The 16,637-nt window shown below is 42.9% G+C and overlaps 1 protein-coding gene across 1 annotated transcript; it reads left to right on the forward strand.

Annotated features, from left to right (window-relative positions):
* The first annotated feature begins 7,971 nt into the window (after positions 1-7,971).
* NOPCHAP1 (NOP protein chaperone 1) lies at positions 7,972-13,986 on the forward strand. The gene is made up of 4 exons (XM_007533033.3): positions 7,972-8,129; positions 9,969-10,055; positions 11,752-11,888; positions 13,742-13,986. The coding sequence occupies exons 1-4, from the start codon at positions 8,015-8,017 to the stop codon at positions 13,958-13,960; spliced, it is 558 nt and encodes a 185-aa protein (XP_007533095.1). The 5' UTR covers positions 7,972-8,014; the 3' UTR covers positions 13,961-13,986.
* The last annotated feature ends 2,651 nt before the right edge of the window (positions 13,987-16,637 follow it).

Consider the following 16,637-nt stretch of genomic DNA (forward strand, 5'->3'; position numbering starts at 1 on the left):
CACTGGGAAATGAGGCTGTGGATAAAGCGCTGGAGACCCTGTCATTTCATATGCCAGTGATTGTCTGGTCCTTTCTTTAGATAGATAGACAGGCAGACAGACAGACGGACAGATAGGGGCCAGACAGTAGTGAATCTGGTTAAGCACACAAGGTACCATGCACAAATACCAGATTTGAGTCCTGCTCTCCACCTGGGACGGGGGATAAACTTCACAAGTTGTAAAGGAGATCTGCAGGTGTCTCTGTCTCTCTCCCTCTCTGTCTCCCCCTCCCCCTCTTAATTTATATTTCCTATCAAAGAAAGAAAGAAAGACCAATGAGATGGTGGATTTGTCCTGCAGGCACCAAGCCCCAGTGATAACCCTGAGGCAATTAATAAATAAACATACATAAATATGTAAATGGGTGCTCACCCTTCCCCCCCAAAAAAAAAAAAAAGACTAGATGAAGACCATAAACTCTTCATAGCAGCTTTTTAATAGTAGGTCCAGAACCAGAAATAATCTAAATATTCAGCAACAGGAGAATACAGATAATTGTGACCATTAAAAATAACGTGAGACAAATCATGGATATCCTCAACAAAATGAATTAACCTTACAGGCACTGGGCTGAAAGAGCCCTGACAGAAAGTGTGTGTGTGTGTGTGCATGTGTGTGTGTGTTGTGTGTGTGTGTGTGTTTTGTGTGTGTGTGTGTGTGTTTCACTGATGTGCTCACAAAGTTCCACAAACATGGTGGCTCAAGCTAAAGCATCTGTAATCTTAGCTCCGTGGGTTAGGAGTCCTATGAGTCTCACCCAATAGCAGTGAAGGAGTCAGCAGGTACACTCTTTCTGGAAGCTGCAGGACAGCCTCTTTTCCCAGCTTCTAGAAGCTAACCATTGCCTGACCATGGTCTATATTGGCTTTAGTGGGGAGAAGCGTATCATACTGACCCTCCTTCCTTCCTCTTACTGCTTTGACTTGCTTCAGATGTGATTTTTCATTTTTTAAAAAATATTTATTTATTCCCTTTTGTTGCCCTTGTTGTTTTATTGTTGTATTTATTACTGAGGCCGTCATTGTTGGATAGGACAGAGAGAAATGGAGAGAGGAGGGGAAGACAAAGAGGGGGAGAGAAAGACAGACACCTGCAGAACTGCTTCACCACCTGTGAAGCGACCCCCCTGCAGGTAGGGAGCCAGGGGCTCGAACTGGGATCCTTACACCAGTCCTTGCACTTTGTGCCACCTGCGCTTAGTGATTTTTCATTTTTAAAATGAATCTTTTTTTTAAAGATTTATTTATGAGAAAGATAGGAGGATTGGAGGAGACAATGTCTTGCGGACACCTATCTTAGGGAGATAAGAAATTGTACCTATGTGTCCTCTATCTCCCCCCCCCATATATATAATATATTACATATATTATTGGATAGATACAGAGAGAAATTGAGAGGGGAGGGGAAATAGAGAGGGAAACAGAGAGACACCTGCAGTCCTACTTCACCACTTGTGAAGCTTTCCCTCTGCAGGTGGGGACCAGGGGCTTGAACCTGGGTCCTTGAACACTGTAGTCAGTGTGCTTAACCAGGTGCGCCACCATCTGGCCCCCCCATATGTACTCTTTAGCAATGGCCTGGGTGAGGTGGGAAAGGGGGTTTTGTTTTGCCTGAGTAAAGAAAAGAAAAAGCGGGGCCAGGGAGATAATACTGTGATTTTGCACTGGACTTTCATGCCTGAGGCTCTGAGATCTCAGGTTTAATCCTCAGCACCACCATAAGCCAGAGCTGAGCAGCGCTCTGGCTTCTATCTCTTTCATTAAAATAAAACAATTTTTATATAAAAAAAGAAAAGGTAAGGTAAGAAGTGTAAATTAGCTCAATTGGATAATGTGTTGCTTTGCCATGTGTGCAACTCAGTTGGATTTAGATCCCCACTGTATTGGAGGGAGCTTCTCTTGTCCAATCTATCAGAAAGAAGAAAGAGGGAGAGAGAGAGAGAGACACAGAGAGAGAGGAGATAATGGTTATGCAAACAGACTCTCATGCCTGAGACTCCAAAGTCTCAAATTCAATCCCCACCACCCCTACCACCCCAAGTTAGAGCTGAGCAGTATTCTGGTAAAGGGGTGGGGTGGGGTGCGTTGAGCATTAGTGCAGTGGGTTAAGCGCATGTGGCGCCAAATGCAAGGACCAGCATAAGGATCCCAGTTCAAGCCCCTGGCTCCCCACCTGCAGGGGATTAGCTTCACAGGCGATGAAGCAGGTCTGCAGGTGTCTATCTTCCTCTCCCCCTGTCTTCCCCTCCTCTCTCCATTTCTCTCTGTCCTATCCAACAACGAACGACATCAACAATGATAATCATAACCACCACCACAACAAGAAAAATAATAATAATAACCACAACAAGGCTACAACAACAAGGGCAACAAAAGGGGGGGGGGAATGGCTTCCAGGAGCAGTGGATTCATGGTGCAGGCACTGAGCCCCAGCAATAACCCTGGAGGCAAAAAAAGAGAGAAAGAGAGAGAAAGAGGGAGAGAGAAAAGAAGGAAGACAGAGAAGAGAGAAAGAGAGGAAGAAAGAAGCAGGTCTGCAGGCGTCACTCTCTCTCTCCTGACCCTCTCAATTTCAATTTCTCTCTGTCCTATCCAATAAAATGGGAAAAAATGGCTGCCAGGAGCAGCAGATTCATAGTGCTGGCACAGAGCCCCAGCAATAACCACGGAGGTGGGGGGGGGAAAGTATGAATCAGGTATCTTAGGTGGAAACTCTTTATATTAATGTTCCCTACCTCTCCTTTTCCTAGTTTCCTGGTCACCTTTACTAATTTTCCCTTAAGATAGAGACAGAGAGGGAGAGGGAGGGAGTGTGGGATATAGAATGAGAGGGAGAAAGAGGGAGAGAGAATGGACACAACACTGAAGTTTCCCTCAGTGAGGTAGGGGCTGGGCTTGAACCTGGGTCACACAATGGCAAAGCAGCACATGATACAAGTGAGTTATTTCATCGGCCCCTTTACTATGTCTAATAACTTTTTTTTTTGCCTCCAGGGTTATTGCTGGAGCTCATTGCCTGCACTACAAATTCACTGTTCCTGGTGGCCATCATTTTTCCATTGTTGTTGTAGCTAATAATTTTTATTAGTAATTTATGACACATTGATGAGAACTACTAACCCTTAGAAACCTTGATTTCTAGTGAAAAAATGAGAAGTAAGCAAATGCAAATTTTCTGTTATACCAGCAGCCTCTGGTCAAAAGATCCAACCACCTTTGTTTCCTCTATAATGAGAAACCAAGTGCATATTTAATATTCAGTGTCAGTATTTTCTCTAACTTGGCAATGATCTAGATAGTCAATGAACTGTCCTCACTTGACGTAGCTTAGCAAAAACTCTGTGTGCGTGCATAATGAAAAAAAAAAAAAGGAAAGATCTTTTGCAGACTATTTTTAAGACTATTAACATAACTACCACTGGAACATTTACCTTAAAATTTTCATCCCATTTGCATCTACTTAACGTTGAAGCTAGTTTTCTCTCTGAGTACTGCTGGACCTTATGGTATTTCATATCCAACATGCATATAAGCATTCTGGAGTTTAGTTTTTTTTTTTTTTTTTAATGAATCTCCTTAACATTTCCCACAGAGGCTGCACACTTTGCATTCCCACCAGCAGTGCACAAGAGGGAACTCTTACTTTCAATTGCACTCTTTAAATCAACAATCTTGCCTAATTGGAGTGTTCCCTATAGTGGTCATAGTGAAGTTATTTTCTACCCAGTGATGCCAGTTCTAGTGAGCTACAGCTTCCAGGAGTAAGGTTCTTTTTTTTTATTGCTACTAGGCAATTATAACTGGGGTTCAGTGCCAGCAGTATGAATCCTCCACTCCTGGTGGCCATCCCCCCCCCCCCCCCGCTTTCTACCTTTCTGTTTTATTTGATAGGACATAGAGAAATTGAAAGAGGAGGGGGGAGATAGGGAGAAAGATGGACATCTGCTGCCCCCCCCATCGCCCAGCAGGTGGAGAGCGGGTGGGGGGTGGCTCAGACCCATGTCCTTGTGCATGGTAATATGTGTGCTTAACTGGGTGTGCCACCACCTCCCCCTACCCCCAGGACAGCAGTTCTTACAAAGCCCAATCCACTCGTCAAACAGACAGGATTTCATTCCTTTAGGTAGGCCTGTAGTTTTCTCAGGGACCAGATAATCATGGAAGTCCTACTTCAGCACTTTGGTGTCGAAGCAGTTGCCTTTACCTTTTGTGCCCAGGCTTCAACAATATGCAGAGAAGGGCACAGTGGAGTCTAGCAGTGACTAACCAGCAAGGGAATGGGAACAGGGTGGAAGCAGCAAGCCCCCAAGGCTGGGCCCTGCAGACTGCATCCAAACACACTGTGAGCTGCAGTGCTCCCACAACTTCCAGCATAGAACCTGGGGAGAGATTCCACACGGACAACTGCTGCCCTCCTCCATGGTGTTCACGTAGAATCCAGAACCAAGCCAAGGGCTGGGGGCTATCTGTTACTGCTAACTCAGTCAGACCCAGTCAGCTCAAGAATATTCTAATTTGAAAGGGCATATGCACCCCTATGCTCATAGCTACAATATTTACAATAACCTCAAAGAGCAGCAGCAGCCTTAGCATATGCCCATTGATAGATGACTGGCTACAGAAGCTATGGCATACATACTCCATGGAATACTACTCTACAATTTAAAAAGACAATATTGTGGGGGTCAGGCAGTAGCGCAGAGGGTTACGCGCAGGTGGCACGAAGCACAAGGACCTGTGTAAGGATCCTGGCTCCCTACTTGCAGGGGGTGTTGCTTCACAAGCGGTGAAGCAGGTCTGCAGGTGTCTGTCTTTCTCTCCCCCTCTGTCTTCCCCGTCTCTCTCCATTTCTCCCTGTCCTATCCAACAATGACGACATCAATAACAACAGCATAATAACTACAACAATAAAACAAGGGCAACAAAAGGGAAAATAAATAATTTTAAAAAATTTTAAAAAAAAGACAATATGGTGTCCTTTGGGAGAAAAGGGGTGGAACTGGAGGTGACAGTGCTTAGAGAAATAAGTAAAGAGACAACTAATGCATGGTTTTGCTCATATGGAATCTAGAAAACTACATATAAACTTGAAAACCAAGAAATAAACAAGAAAAATCCCGGAAGCAAATTAACTGTTTCTAAAACTTCGGGAGAACTGTGGTGGTTATCTTTGGGAGGTAGGAGGGTAGGGACACAGAACTTTGGTAGTGGGTATAGTGTGGAACTATAATCTTATAATCTTTTATTTATTTATTTTTTAACATCTATTAATTTTTATTTATTTTCCCTTTTGTTGCCTTTGTTGTCTTTTTACTGTTGTAGTTATTATTGTCATTGTTATTGATGTTATCGTTGTTGGATAGGACAGAGAGAAATGGAGAGAGGAGGGGAAGACAGAGAGGGGGAGAGGAAGATAGACACCTGCCGACCTGCTTCATCGCCTATGAAGCGACTCCCCTGCAGGTGGGGAGCTGGGGGCTCGAACCAGAATCTTTGAACCGATTCTTGTACTTTGTGCCACGTGTGCTTAACCCGCTTCGCTATCGCTGGACTCCCTATAATATTATAATCTTTTAAGTATTAGTCACAAATGAAAAAAAACAACAGAAAAAAAATACTGTGTCCTTGGGGAAAGAAGGGTTGAAACTGCAGGTGATTATGCTTAGTGAAGTTAGGAGGTGAAAGACAACTAAAAGATGGTCTCATATGTGGAATCTAGAGAACTGAAATACATGAACTTGTGAAAAGGGAAAGAAAAGGAAAGAAAAAAATACAGAAGTAAGCAAGCTGTTTCTGAGTCTTTGTGAGAATTGTGGTGGTTTATCACTGGAAGGGTGGTGGCACAGAGCTTTGGTGACAGGTGAGATATGGAATTATATCCTGTAATCTTATAATCTTGTACATCACTAATAAATCACTAATAAAATTTAAAAAGAGGTCCAGGTGGGTGGTGGCACACCTAGTTGAGCACACATGTTACAGTGCGCAAGGACCTGGGTTCAAGCCTCTGGTCCCCACCTGCTGGGGGAAAGCTTCACAAGTGGTGAAGTAGTGCTGCAGGTGTGTGTGTGTCTCTTCCTCTCAATCTCTCTCTCCCTTTCCCTATCCCTATCCCTCTCTCCCCCTTCCTCCTCAATTCCTTTCTCTATCCAATCAATAACAAATTAATTAATTAATTAAAAGGAGTCACTGAATTTGGAGTTTAATCCCTGGCATTCCATGACCCAGAGTGATACTCTAGTTCTATCTTCCCCACCCCCATCTTGTGTCAATAAATACATCATATCTGTAAAGAAAATATATCAGGGGTGATAGCTTAATGGCTACATAAAAAGACTTCTTTTATGCCTAAGGATCCCAGAGTCTAGGTTCAGTTCTCAGCACCATAATATGCCATAGCTGAGGGATTCTCTGGCCTTTCTCTCTATAGCATATATATACTGTTAACCCTGGACTTGGTGTCAAAGATCTCAGACTTGACTGCCTTGGTAGATTGCCCAGGTTGACTGCCTTGGTAGATACCTCCAATAGTTCACGAATGGACTAACTCAACAAACCCCAAGACTTCAAACCAGAAATGAGGACAGGAACTCCACCATGAAACTGGAAACTAAAGCAAGGGGGAGGATCTCCCAGTTAAACCTGGGATAGAAAAACCATTTAGCTCAGGAACTCCAAGCAAAGATTTAGTACAAACCCAGGGAAGCTTACTCCTGGTCCTCACAAACAGGGAAGAAGACAGAAAACAGAAAGCTGAGACCAAATCCTCAGGTGCCATGCCTGTGTGACTCTCTGTCCCCAGATGTCACAGGAAATTCACCTCAAATCTCACCTCTGCCACCAGGCTTATTTATTTATTTATTTATTTGTCACCTGGGTTACTGCCGGGGCTCAGTGCCAGCACTATGCTCCCAGTGGCTCTTTTTCTCTCCCCCCATCTCTCTCTCTCTCTCTCTTAGTTGATAGAACAGAGAGAAATTGAGAGGGAAAAGGAGACAGAGAAAGAGAGAGGATAGACACCTGCAGACCTGCTTCACCGCTCCTAAGCTTCCCCCACTGCAGGTGGGGAGCATGTGTTGGAACCCTGGTCCTTGCACGTGGTGATATGTGCACTTAACTAGGTGTGCAGCCGATCACCCCTGCCCCCAACCAAACTTTTAAAGAACAAAACTCACCAATGTAGAGGTCTAAGTGACTTTGTGAGATGATGCCAGAACTGAGGAGCGTTTCCTCTGACAAGTGGTTGGTCCTGCAAAATGCAATAGCAGGTGGAAGGTGTAAAGCAAGTCAGGCCAAGGTGGGTAACAGAAAAGAAAATTACCTCACCTAAAGTTACCTTCTCTGAGGAAGGCAGGCAGGGCCTAGCATGCAAATCACCTCAGGGACTCCAAATTAAGACTGGTTTAAGATTAGCCTTTGGGGAGAAATATTAGGGGAAGATGACTAGAAGGCTCTGAATTCCAATTCCATCAGGACCCATAGAGAGAAGAGGAAAAAAGGAAGGACATCCGAAAATAGTAATAGGTGCAGGTGTGAATCAGAAACGAAAGAGGGAAGGACCACAGAAAAAAATCCACAAATGTATATAAATATAAATAGATAATTATAGAAATAATAGTCAACACATATTGTGACTTTGGGAGAACTACTGCAGTTTCCAAAGGAGGGAATGGGGACACAGAACTCTGGGTGGTGGGAACGGTGTGGATTGTACCCCTTTTATCTCATAATTTTGTAAATCAATATTAAACCACTAATAATTTTTTTAGAAAAATGCTATGAAGATTACCTTTACTTCTTTCTAAGTAGCAATGGCCTCGCATTTCCGCTAGGAGTCGCCCTCCTGACGTCCCAGTCATAGCCCCGCCCACAAATAATTTTCCCCAATGGCAGCGCTGGACCCGCCTCCTGCAGGAGCCTTGTTCCTGCATCCGGGCCCGCTGGGCGGGATTTGAAACCTGGCGGATGCTAACATGGAGGTCCGCGGCGAGCCGCCGGCCAGCGCGAGCTGTCCTCCCCCTGCCCAGGAGTGCCCGGGGATCCCGGTGTCGCAGGAGCTGCTGACTGCAGGGAGCGGCGGCCGTGGAGGTGACGGGCGGGCAGCGTGCACGGGCGGCCCAGGGCGTGGGGCCCGAGCAGCCTGGGGTGGAGGCTCCAGGTCTGGGGCGGGGGGTGGTGGTTCCCGGCTGCAGCCGCGGGGTCACAGGGTCGCGGGCCCAGGTTGCGGCTCTGCTGCTCCGCAGCTTGCAGAGCTCCGCACGGAGACCACTGCCCTGATGGAAGGTTGGTGAGATGAGCCTTGGCACCATCACACCCCAAATGTGCGGGGAATCACCCCCTGATTATGGCTTGCTCCTAAGGGGTGACAGAGATCCTGGGAATGCAGACAGGATTTCAGACACTAGTTATTTATTTTATTATTATTATTTTTTACCAGAGCACTGATCAACTCTGGTTTATGGTGGTGCAGGGGATTGAACCTGGGACTCTGAAGCCTCAGGCATGACAGTCTGTTTGCATAACCATTATGCTATCTACCCCTGCCCTCAGACACTAGTTATAAGAGAGGATTTCAAAGCATGGGCTGGAATGCCAGCTCCACGAAGAGTGAACACTTAGCTTTGGGACTTGAGAGTTGCTCTGTCCTCAAAACCTGAATATTCACATTTGGAAAAGGCATTTCCTAAGGAATTTGTGTGTGCAGGGACAAATTGTAGTCTAAGGGCCTGGATATAGTCTCTTTAGGTAGGAAAAAAAAAAAAGCTTCTTGAAAGAGCTCAGACCTTGCAAAGTTGGTATAGTAATAATAGCTAAAGCTTATGTAGGGCTTAAGATGCACTAGGAATTAATTAAATGAATTGATTTAAAGCCTCATAATTCTGTCTAGAAGACCGATATCTCCAGTTTATTTATGAGCAGGCTTAAGTCTTGATCTATCATTACAGATAAATAACTTGTTGGACATCATGGTTGGGAAGTAGCAAAACTAGAATATGAAGCAAATTGCTCTGGCTCCAGAGATCTGGGAGTAGTAAGCAAGTGATGTTTACTGCATTCTCAATTGTGAGTGAACAGGATTTTTATATCAAAATGAGTGTTGGCCCATTTAGGAAGACAGGGTGTACAAGACTTTGAGCTTTGCAAGTCAAGTCCAGGTTGTCTACCTAATAGCTGCTATATCTAGGTTGGGAACTAACTGGGCAAATAGTTTGTAAATGAAGACATCAGTGCCAAACAGGTTGGGTCGTTTGTCCAATATTAACACAACTAACAGCCATTTTTGGCTTCGCCTAAGTATTATTGTACTCTATGCTGCTTCTTCCCTCTGTCCCTGAAGACTTGCATTTGTCACTGCTGGATTTCTTCTGATCAGAAGGTTGCGATCTAGTGTGCACTTACTACTTAGCATTGATGACACAGAGATGTGTCGGACAGACTAGCAGAAGGGTTAGGGGATACATACATAGAATTTTTTTATTATTATTTTCCTTTTGTTGCCCTTGTTTTTTTTAATCATTGTTGTGGTTATTATTGTTGTTATTGATGTTGTTGTTGTTGGATAGGACAGAGAGAAATGGAGAGAGGAGGGGAAGACAGGGAGAGAGAAAGACACCTGCAGACCTGCGTCACTGCTTGTGAAGCAACACCCCCCCCCCCATGCAGGTGGGGAGCCAGGGGCTCGAACCGGGACCTCTCTCTGGTCCTTGCGCTGTGTACCATGTGTGCTTAACCCGCTGTGCTCCTGCCTGACTCCCCACATACATAGAATTTAATATTGTCATAGAACCTGGAGATCCTCTTTTTGTAAAAAAAAAAAAAAAATGTCCCCAGGAGAACGTGCACTGGTCAAGACTTAAGAATCATTAAAAGAAGTTTGCTGATGGGCTCCTGTTTCTTTATGTGATAGTAACTTAAGTGTGTTTTCAGGCATATTGGACAGACTCCTCATCACCTCCAAGCCTAACTGCGGAGAGAATTCCACTCTTCAGACAGTTCGCATAGAAAGGAGTCCCTGTAAGTACCTCTCTCTCCTTCTCTCTCTCTCTAGGACTCTCAAATGTTATATTTGCCCAATTAAACATTTGCCTGGTTGGGGTAGTTTCTGCTTTTGGGATCCATGATCAAACCACAGAAAAGTAAGCTCAGCAAGTCTTGCTTGGGACTCACCTTATGAGGTCAGCGCACAAAAAATAGAATTTGGGGGGAGGTAGGGCTCAGAGCTCAGGTGATTCAGTGCTCAGGGTCCAGAGATCAAGGTCCAGCACCCATGGGAGCACCATGGATAGCACCACAGGATCTTGGTGGCCACAGCTATGGAATATGTAGGCACTAAAAAGGTGAGGAGTAAGAGAGACTAAGAGTGACAGAGCTTTAAAAGGAAAGTCAGGGGTATGTTACTAGAAAGAAAAGGAAAAGACGGGAGTAGCTTATCGGGTTAAGCGCATGTGGTGCAAAGTGCAAGGACAGCATAAGAATCCCGGTTTGAGCCCCATCCCCACCAAGTGGTGAAGCAGGTCTGCAGGTGTCTATCTTTCTCTCCCCCTCTCTGTCTTCCCCATCTCTCTCCATTTCTCTCTGTCCTATCCAACAACAACGACATCAATAGCAACAATAAAACAAGGGCAACAAAAGAGAATAAATAAATATTTAAAAAGAAGAAGAGGAAAAGATGTTAGGTAAAAAGAACAAATAACTCACATGTCCAGGGTAAGTCCCAATAGAAAGAGGTGGGATTGGGATTCTACTAGTTATCTTGTTAGTCTGACCCTACAGCCTATTGTTCTGAGCTATTAAGTCATATAAGTTCCTTCTTCAGGGCTTTTGTTGTTGTTGTTGTTCAGTGCCAGCTTTCTAGGAAATTCGAGTTCTGGGGATATTTGGAAATATTGAGGAACACTTACTGAATTGCAACTGTCATCCTGCGCTTTATGGATTCAGAAGAGGATGTAGTTTTCTTGTGGAAAGAATTTGGAAATCGTTATTATTATTATTATTATTATTTTTGCCTCCAGGGTTATCACTAGGGCTCAGTGCCTACACTGTGAATCCACTGCTTCTGGAGGCCATTTTCTCCATTTTGTTGCCCTTGTTGTTGTTGTTGTTATTGCATAGGACAGAGAGAAATCAAGAGAGATGGGGAAGCCAGCGGGAGGGTGAGAAAGATAGATACTTGCAGACCTGCTTCACGCTTGGGAAGAGAACTCCTCCCCCCACAGGTGGGGAGCTGAGGGCTCGAACCAGGATCCTTATGCCAGTCCTTGCGCTTCACACTATGTGTGCTTAATCTGCTGCACTACCTGGCCCCCGGAAATATTTTTAAATTATAATTATTGCTACTTTAAAATCTAGAAGTGTCACAGGAACTACTCTGGAATTTAAAAGGTGAAGTTTGGCAGGGGGGCAGATGGTGGTGCACCAAGTTAAGTGCACATAGTACAAAGCACAAGGAACCCTGTGAGGATTCCAGTTTGAGGCCCTGGCTCCCCACCTGTAGGGTGATCACTTCACAAGTGGTGAAGCAAATCTGCAGTTATCTACCTGTTCCCCCCACCCCATCTTCCTCTTCTCTCTCAGTTTCTCTTCTAGCCAACAACAAAATCAAAAAAATGGCTGCTAGCAACAGTGGATTTGTAGTGCAGGCATCAAGTTCCAGCAATAACCCTAGAGGCAAAATACAGAGATACTGATGAACTGTGTTCTCTCTCCTTAGTACTAGACCAAGTGCAGGCCTTCCTCCCACAGATGGCTCAGGCCAATGAAAAGCTACGAAGAGAAATAGCAGCAGCAGCACCTGGTCGTTTCAACATTGAAAAGCTTGACGGGACTGTTGGAGATGTTATACAAATGGTGACTATGCTTTATTTTCGTTTCCTTTCATAAAGTAAAAAAGAGGGACTTCTCCATTGTAATTCCGAGGTGTTTTTGTTTTGCTTTGTTTTGTTTTCCTTCCTGGAAAAGCAGCTTCTGTTTCTAGGACCATGTAGGCACTTGACCATGTTATGATTAAGTGAGCTATCAAGAATTAGTAATACAGACTCAGAGGGGGTTGTTTTCAAGTCACGTGTTATGTCTGTTGTCTTGAAGCATCAGTTTACTAGCTGTCTTACCCATGTTCCCTCCACCTCCCATCCAAGGCCTTAAAAATGTTTCTTATCATCTGATTCATTAAGAAATCAAAAGTAGGTGAGTCGGGTGGTAGCACAGCAGGTTAAGCGCAGGTGGTGCAAAGTGCAAGGACCAGTGGAAGGATCCTGGTTCGAGCCCCCAGCTCCCCACCTGCAGGGGAGTCGCTTCACAGGCGGTGAAGCAGGTCTGCAGGTATCTGTCTTTCTCTCCCTCTCTCTGTCTTCCCCTCCTCTCTCCCATTTCTCTCTGTCCTATCCAACAACAATGACATCAGTAACAGCAACAATAATAACTACAACAATAAAACAACAAGGGCAACAAAAGGGAATAAAGTAAATATTAAAAATAAATAAATAAAAAGTGAGGCTGGGGAGACAGCATAATGGTTTCCATAAAGATTTCCATGCTTGAGGCTCCAACATCCCAGGTTCAATCTCTAGCACTACCATAAGCCAGAGCTGAGCAGTGCTCTGGTAAAATAATAATAATAACAACAAAAAATAACAATAATAAATAAAAAGTCCAAAAATATGTTTTGTTTCAAAAATAGCAGAATTATTGATTAGCTAAGCGTCTTGTAAAAATTGTCAGTTGGGGTGCATGTCTTCTTCTGCACTGGAATTCCCTTGGTAACCTTTGTTCCTCATCAGAGCAGCCATTGCTGTTAACACTAATATCTAGCTCCTCAGCAGATCTGATCAACCTGTTTCCTTAATATTCCTGAGATCCAGCTACTTCACACAGCTTCCACAACTGCCACCACTGGTGAAGTGATACATGCGTCCTTGAGGCCATCTCAATCCAGCAGGTCCACTTGCTTCTGCACTTTCTACCCCCAAGTCTGCTCTTTACACAGTGCTCATACAATATGGCCTATGAGCTGGGAACCAGTTTTTTTTTTTTCTCCACCAAATACATATATATGTACATTCATTCATTTCTGTGCAGACAGAATTATTTTTAAACCTTTTTGAGGAGCAATGAAGGATTACATATAGTTATGGTGTTAGAATGTGATAGTTTAATAGACACATAGAGTATGAAATGACTGCCACGGTAGTGGCCATTACCTCTCACAGTTTCTAGTGTTCTGTGCTCGAAACACTTAGATTAAAAGCATGCAATATGTGTGGGGCCAGGTGGTGGTGCACCTGTTTGAGCACACATGTACACACATGTACAACAATCTGGGTTCAAACCCCCGCTCCTCACCTGCAGGGGGACACATCACAAACTGAAGCAGGTCTGTAAGTGTCTCTCTCCCTATCTCCTTTTCCCCTCTCAATTTCTCTCTGTCTTATCTAATATAAGAAAAACAAAATAAAATAGAGCATACAGTATGGCATTATTAACACCCTCTATGCTCCATGTTAGATTCCCCCAGAATTTATTTATTTATATGTACTTGAAAGTTTACCAAGTGACCCCAAACATTCCATTGTACTTAATCCCCCCAATTTCTGGCACCCTTCATTCTCCCCTCATCTTTCCTAAGTGCTTGGTCCCAGTTTTGTTTCATTACACCTTTTTAGGGAACTCACTGAAATGCATTTCCCATTTGGTGTTCTTCCTAGGATGTGGCCTTGTTCGAAATGAATGAGTCTAATCACAAAGGAGCAGCTGGCTCAGAAGAACATTCGCAAGATAGTGCAGAGGACAGTTCTGGATCTGAGGATGAAGGTGACAGCACCTCTTCTGAAGTCACCATAGATAACTTTAAGCTCCCTCATTCAGAAGACGCAAAAGGCAAGATAGAAGTTTTGGACACTCCTGCCAGTATAAAAAAGAAATAGTGAAAATAAACGCTCTGAGAACCAGGTGACAGATTCCTGCTAACGCTTTTGGAAAGAAGGTGGCTTACTGGTTATTTTGCATTTCACGTCTCTGTGATAGCCTAATGTAGTGCTAGAGCTATTTTGTTTCTCAGACACAATAACAGACTTTGAAAGAGTTGGACTGAGTAACATCTGGAGATCTTTGATGACTAGACTACCTTTGATTTCATGCTAAAGAGAATTAGAAAATATAACTACATACTGATACACACTACACACTGTGGTGGCACCTTCTTTCTTCAGCATAGCAAAGGCTTCAGAAACAGCAAATGTAGGGCAAGGAGGTAGCCCACCTGGTAGAGCACTTGCTATATGTGAGGGCACCATGGATGATGGATTGGTATGAAGGCTATTTCTTTCTCTCTTTGTCTAGAAAAAAAATGAAAGGAAAAAAAAGAAATACTGAGCCCAGGAGGCCACTGTGGTGGCACACGTGGGAGGACCTGAGTTCAGTTCCCAGTGTCTCATTAAATAAATAAAACTTATTTCGCTGTTTAGATTACCTGTTCATTTTTATTTGAAATCATTCTCTTGGATAAAACATCCTAGATTGTTTTTCATTTATAGTAAAGTCAAATTTTGTCACCATCAAAATGGGTTCACTGGGGGAATTTTTTTCTTTTCTTTTGATGGAGAATTATTCATACATAGCTGCTTCAGGCACACCTGCTTTTAGAGGGAAAAGTATCCCAGGTGGTTTAATCACTGTCCACACCTGCAGTTTTCCAGCACTCATTCCTTCTCTATCTCCTCTTTCCATTTCTTTATGTCTGTATCCAAAATAAATGAAACAAAGCTATTAAAAGGAAATAAATTATTTTTCTCTACTCACATTGCCTCAAAATGCTGGAGATCTCCATGCTTCTTTCTGGTATTTTTCTGCTGGAAACTGGAAACAGCTCTTCAGAGCTGCACTTTACTAAGAGTATGAAGAAATGGGCAGACTAAAGGAGATCTCTCAGTTGGAGAGGCTCTTATGCAACAGTCTGTAATGGCAACACAACTGTGATGAATTATTGGGTTAAATATTTATAGATTGACTCCTGTCAGATCTGCTCTGCCTTGTGGAAAAAGCTGTATTTGTTTAGTTCACTACTTAGCATGGTGCATGGCATAGAGCAGATACTACATAGTGTAAAAGTGAGTCAACTGGTATGTGAGGGTGTAGAACACATTTTAAGCCATGTAGACTGTTCTAGGTGGGCTGTGAAGGTGTAACTTTACAGGAAATCAACATCCAGGTAAAAATAACACTGGTCAGTGAAGGACTGGCTAGTCTAGAGAGATTAATATAGAGGATTTTAATATTACTTTCTTGATGTGACTATCCCATATTATACAACTAGGCTTGCTACAGTTTAGGAAGCCAATGAAATTTAGGTCTTGGGGATATGCTGACATGGAAGGGGGAAAAAAGAAACCCCAGTCTAAATACATGAGAAGTATATAATTGTAAGCAAAATATATGAATCATTTAATCTGTCAGGACAGTTTCAAACAAGGTTAAAGTCCAGTCTCAGACCATATCGTAAGCTAAAAGTTTAAATATAAACACATGAAATGATAAAAGAGTTCCATACATCAGATATGTATTTTGTGAAACAGTAAGTCTAGTTAACATCCATCACATTCCATAGTTACAAATTCTTTTTTCTTTTAAGATTTTTGATATTTTAGTTTTTTTTAATTGATTTAATAATGATTGACAAGACCATAGGATAGAAGGGGTACAATTCCACATAATTTCCACCACCAGAGTTCCGTATCCCATCCCCTCCATTGGAAGCTTTCCTGTTTTTTATCCCTCTGGGAGCATGGACCCAAGGATGGAGCTAGAAGGAATTATGTTAAGTGAGATAAGTCAGAAAGACAACGATTGAGTATGGGATGATCCCACTCATAAACAGAAGTTGAGAAAGAAGATCAAAAAGGAAAACAAAGAATTTGACTGAGTTTGGAGTATTGCACTAAAATAAAAAACTCTGGGTGGAGGATGAGGGTAGATTTTCAGATTTACTATAGGAGGTGGGGGTACAGACACAGACCTTTGGTGGTGGAAATGATGTTAATATACACTCCTATTAACCTATAGTCTTATAAATCACTATTTAATCAATCTGAGAGGGGAAAACATAGATTGACTGCCTCAAACTGTTTGATGTGTAGACCCCAGTTCTGAGTATATATTCCTTTACTCTAAGCACTTACAGCTTAAAATTGGTAACCTGATTGAACTTTAACAGTGGGCTTAAATTGTTAATTCATTTCGAATAATGGAATTTTCTTTGAAATATTAAATCACCTATTATCTTAGACCAGAGAGATCAGAAGCAACTGGCTGTGTCACTATATTAGCTACAGCTACATATAAATAGTATTAAACAACATAAATCATGATGAGGTCTTGTATGATACAGAAAATCCTAACAATGGGATTTTCAAAGTCAACCAGATTTCCAAATAACTTTAGTAATAACTATCTATTGCCTTAAACTCTAAGACAGCAGAAACTCTCCCCATTCTCTATAAAACAAATTCTCTTGTGATGAGAACTTTCAAGATTTGTTCTCTTAGTTCCTTGGCATCTCCCTTCCCATCACCACACTAAGAGCACTTCTATCTTCAGTCATGTCAT

This window comes from Erinaceus europaeus, chromosome 7 (genome assembly GCF_950295315.1).
Source record: "Erinaceus europaeus chromosome 7, mEriEur2.1, whole genome shotgun sequence".
NCBI classification, from domain to species: Eukaryota; Metazoa; Chordata; class Mammalia; order Eulipotyphla; family Erinaceidae; genus Erinaceus; species Erinaceus europaeus.